The sequence below is a fragment of the Notothenia coriiceps genome, unplaced genomic scaffold, assembly GCF_000735185.1.
Source record: "Notothenia coriiceps isolate Sejong01 unplaced genomic scaffold, NC01 NC01_scaffold00008669, whole genome shotgun sequence".
In the NCBI taxonomy this organism is placed as follows: Eukaryota; Metazoa; Chordata; class Actinopteri; order Perciformes; family Nototheniidae; genus Notothenia; species Notothenia coriiceps.
Genome location: NW_011341370.1, coordinates 718 through 3,280, shown reverse-complemented (window position 1 = coordinate 3,280; position 2,563 = coordinate 718). Strand labels below are relative to the sequence as shown.

Genomic DNA, 2,563 nt, shown 5'->3' with positions numbered 1-2,563 from the left:
ATTGTTCTTTCTTAGTAAGATCCCATTTTCATTACAATTGTGGTCTTACATTGACTTGAAGATGAAGTCCATGCTCTCCTTCTGGACAACAATCTCTATTAGTTTTTTGTAAAAGTCCTCCTTATCTTCCTGTAGTTTCAAAAGTCTAGTTTGTTGTTTGCGTCTCGTCTCTGCGTAGAATAACAGTAGCAACAAGAACCTGTGGGCTCACGTGCGCCCCCTTCAGTGCGGCAGAGGTTATGGCTGCCTCTCCTGATGCTTTTTTCATTGCCGTTATATGATGAGACCAGCGAGCCTAAATATCATATATACGTTAAATAAGTTATTTAGAGACTATGGATGGCGAGGATACATTTAATAAAGGGATCTACAAACATTACATTGGTGACCTACAGTGAGATGGTAACAGGCATGCGCTTAGGGCCCGCTTTCCAGCCATTTTCTGTGGGGTGACACATTCTGAGGTGAGGCAGAGCTCATCTGTGCCTCACCTCACCCCACAGTAACTGGCTTGAGCGCGCTCACAAAATAAGTGCACGCGCTAAATTAGTGCCCGCGCTCCAGCAAGTTACTGTGGGCTTACGAGAGGCAGAGCTCGTCCCTGCCTCACTTCTCATCGCTACCCGTAGTTGTAGCGGAGCTCGGCAAATTTGCTGATTTTGACTTTAAAAAGCGATTGGAATCATACATTAATCACACTTACATCATAGATCAGTGGAGACATTTTATTATTATTACTATTTAGTTTTTCTAAAGAGGCTCTGCCTCCCCTGACTGCACGTCGCTGTAAGAGGGGGATCCTCAAACTGTTTAAATCTGGAAATGATTTCCTCAAGAGTAACACTGGATACAATTAAAGATTGTCAGAAATATACAGATCTCTCAAATAACTCACATTTTTTAAATTTGTTTGCTGTTTTTATTGTCCAGTTTTGCTTATACAGCAGTTGTTCAGCTACAGACATTTTAAAAGGTTCTGGTTTTGCTTGTTGCCTAAAAGGTGAAATGAGCATTTATGAATGAGACAAATGTGTTTTTTGAAAAAGGCTTATGAACAAAAATGTACAGTAATAGAGTTATAAAATGTTGAGTGAAAAACCCACAAAATAAGGATCAATATCTAGACTGTAATAGTTGTAGTCAGAAGCCATTCTCTTAAGGTCTGGGCCTTAAACCTTTCTTTTTTTTTTTAACATTGATGCTGGTAAGACCATGATATAATAATAAAATGTCAAAACTATACAATAAATGCAAAGAAATGAAGATTATTAAAAGATTTAAGTCAGAATGACGGCCAGGAGACAGGACTGCAGAATGTGCCATTTTTAATGAACTGTCAGGAAGAGTATCATACACGTTTCAGCAAACATGGCAGACAAAAGGATATCACAAATGTCATCTAATTACAAATAACAATTTGCAGATTTAATAAGAAAATTAAACACACACATTTAAGATGGTGGTCAGAAATTAGGTAATTGTGTTGATCAAGCTGATTAATGCCACTGTTCAGATTTACAGGGTGTTTGAATTTCATACTCAAAAGAAAAGCCTCGTAAGGAGTATGGAATTTATATATTTGTTTGTATTTATTCTGTACATGAGCAAGTGGTTTTTTGTTCTGTCAGCACTCTTCCATAGGTTCTGTAGTCCAGCGCCTTCCAATTGAGCACATTACCCGGAGTTAGGTTTCTGTCAAGCATGTACTCCTGGATCTCACAGGCGGAGAGGGTGTAGTCCCACATGTGGACATCAGAGATCATGCCAACAAAAGACTGTGTTTTGTCAAATCCTCCACCATGGGAATCCTGCTCCTGTAAAATGATCAGACTGATAAGATAACAGCTTTGATAGAAAGTGCTTCTGTAGTGAGCTGTGAAAAAAACATTTTCATGCAGTAAATGTTTTGTTTTACAAGCAATACTTCACAGAATAAGGGAATCAGAATTTAACCAATCAAGAGACTTTTCTGGAATGCTATCAACTATTTTACTTATAAATTAAACCTACCTGTCCAATGATAACAGAAGGATTTCTGATTCTTGCTCCACCAACATATTTCCTAATGAAGGGCTTGTTGTCTAGCCACAGCTGCACCACACCGGTCACAGAGTCCCATGTAGAACATATTGAGTGCCACGTGTTCACTTTGTAGTCCTCGCCCCCAAATGTTTCAGTTTGACCCTGATGGACATGGATTTGAATCCCATCAGTAGTAGGCTTGAATATGAGAAAAGCATTATGATCGGGTGTTGCAGATAAAGAGAAAAGGGCGTGGTTCCTGTTGAGGTCTGTAATGGTCCTGCAGGAATAAAAAAAGAAAAATGGAATACGTTCATTTTCAGTTATACTCTATATACAGGACTGTCTCAGAAAATTAGAATATTGTGATAAAGTTCTTTATTTTCTGTAATGCAATTAAAAAAACAAAAATGTCATACATTCTGGATTCATTACAAATCAACTGAAATATTGCAAGCCTTTTATTATTTTAATATTGCTGATTATGGCATACAGCTTAAGAAAACTCAAATATCCTATCTCTAATGAAAAAGGGTACTAA

General features: G+C 37.8%; 1 protein-coding gene across 1 annotated transcript in view; it reads right to left on the bottom strand.

The window, feature by feature from the left end:
* Window positions 1-1,308: 1,308 nt before the first annotated feature.
* The window catches only part of LOC104944711 (C-reactive protein-like), a 1,651-nt gene continuing 396 nt past the window's right edge, over window positions 1,309-2,563 (bottom strand). The window contains exons 2-3 of the mRNA XM_010770283.1: window positions 2,011-2,302; window positions 1,309-1,814 (exon numbers count right to left, since the gene is read on the bottom strand). Coding sequence (XP_010768585.1) covers window positions 1,590-1,814; window positions 2,011-2,302 — 517 coding nt within the window. The 3' untranslated portion in view covers window positions 1,309-1,589. The remainder of the gene's footprint in view (window positions 1,815-2,010; window positions 2,303-2,563) is intronic.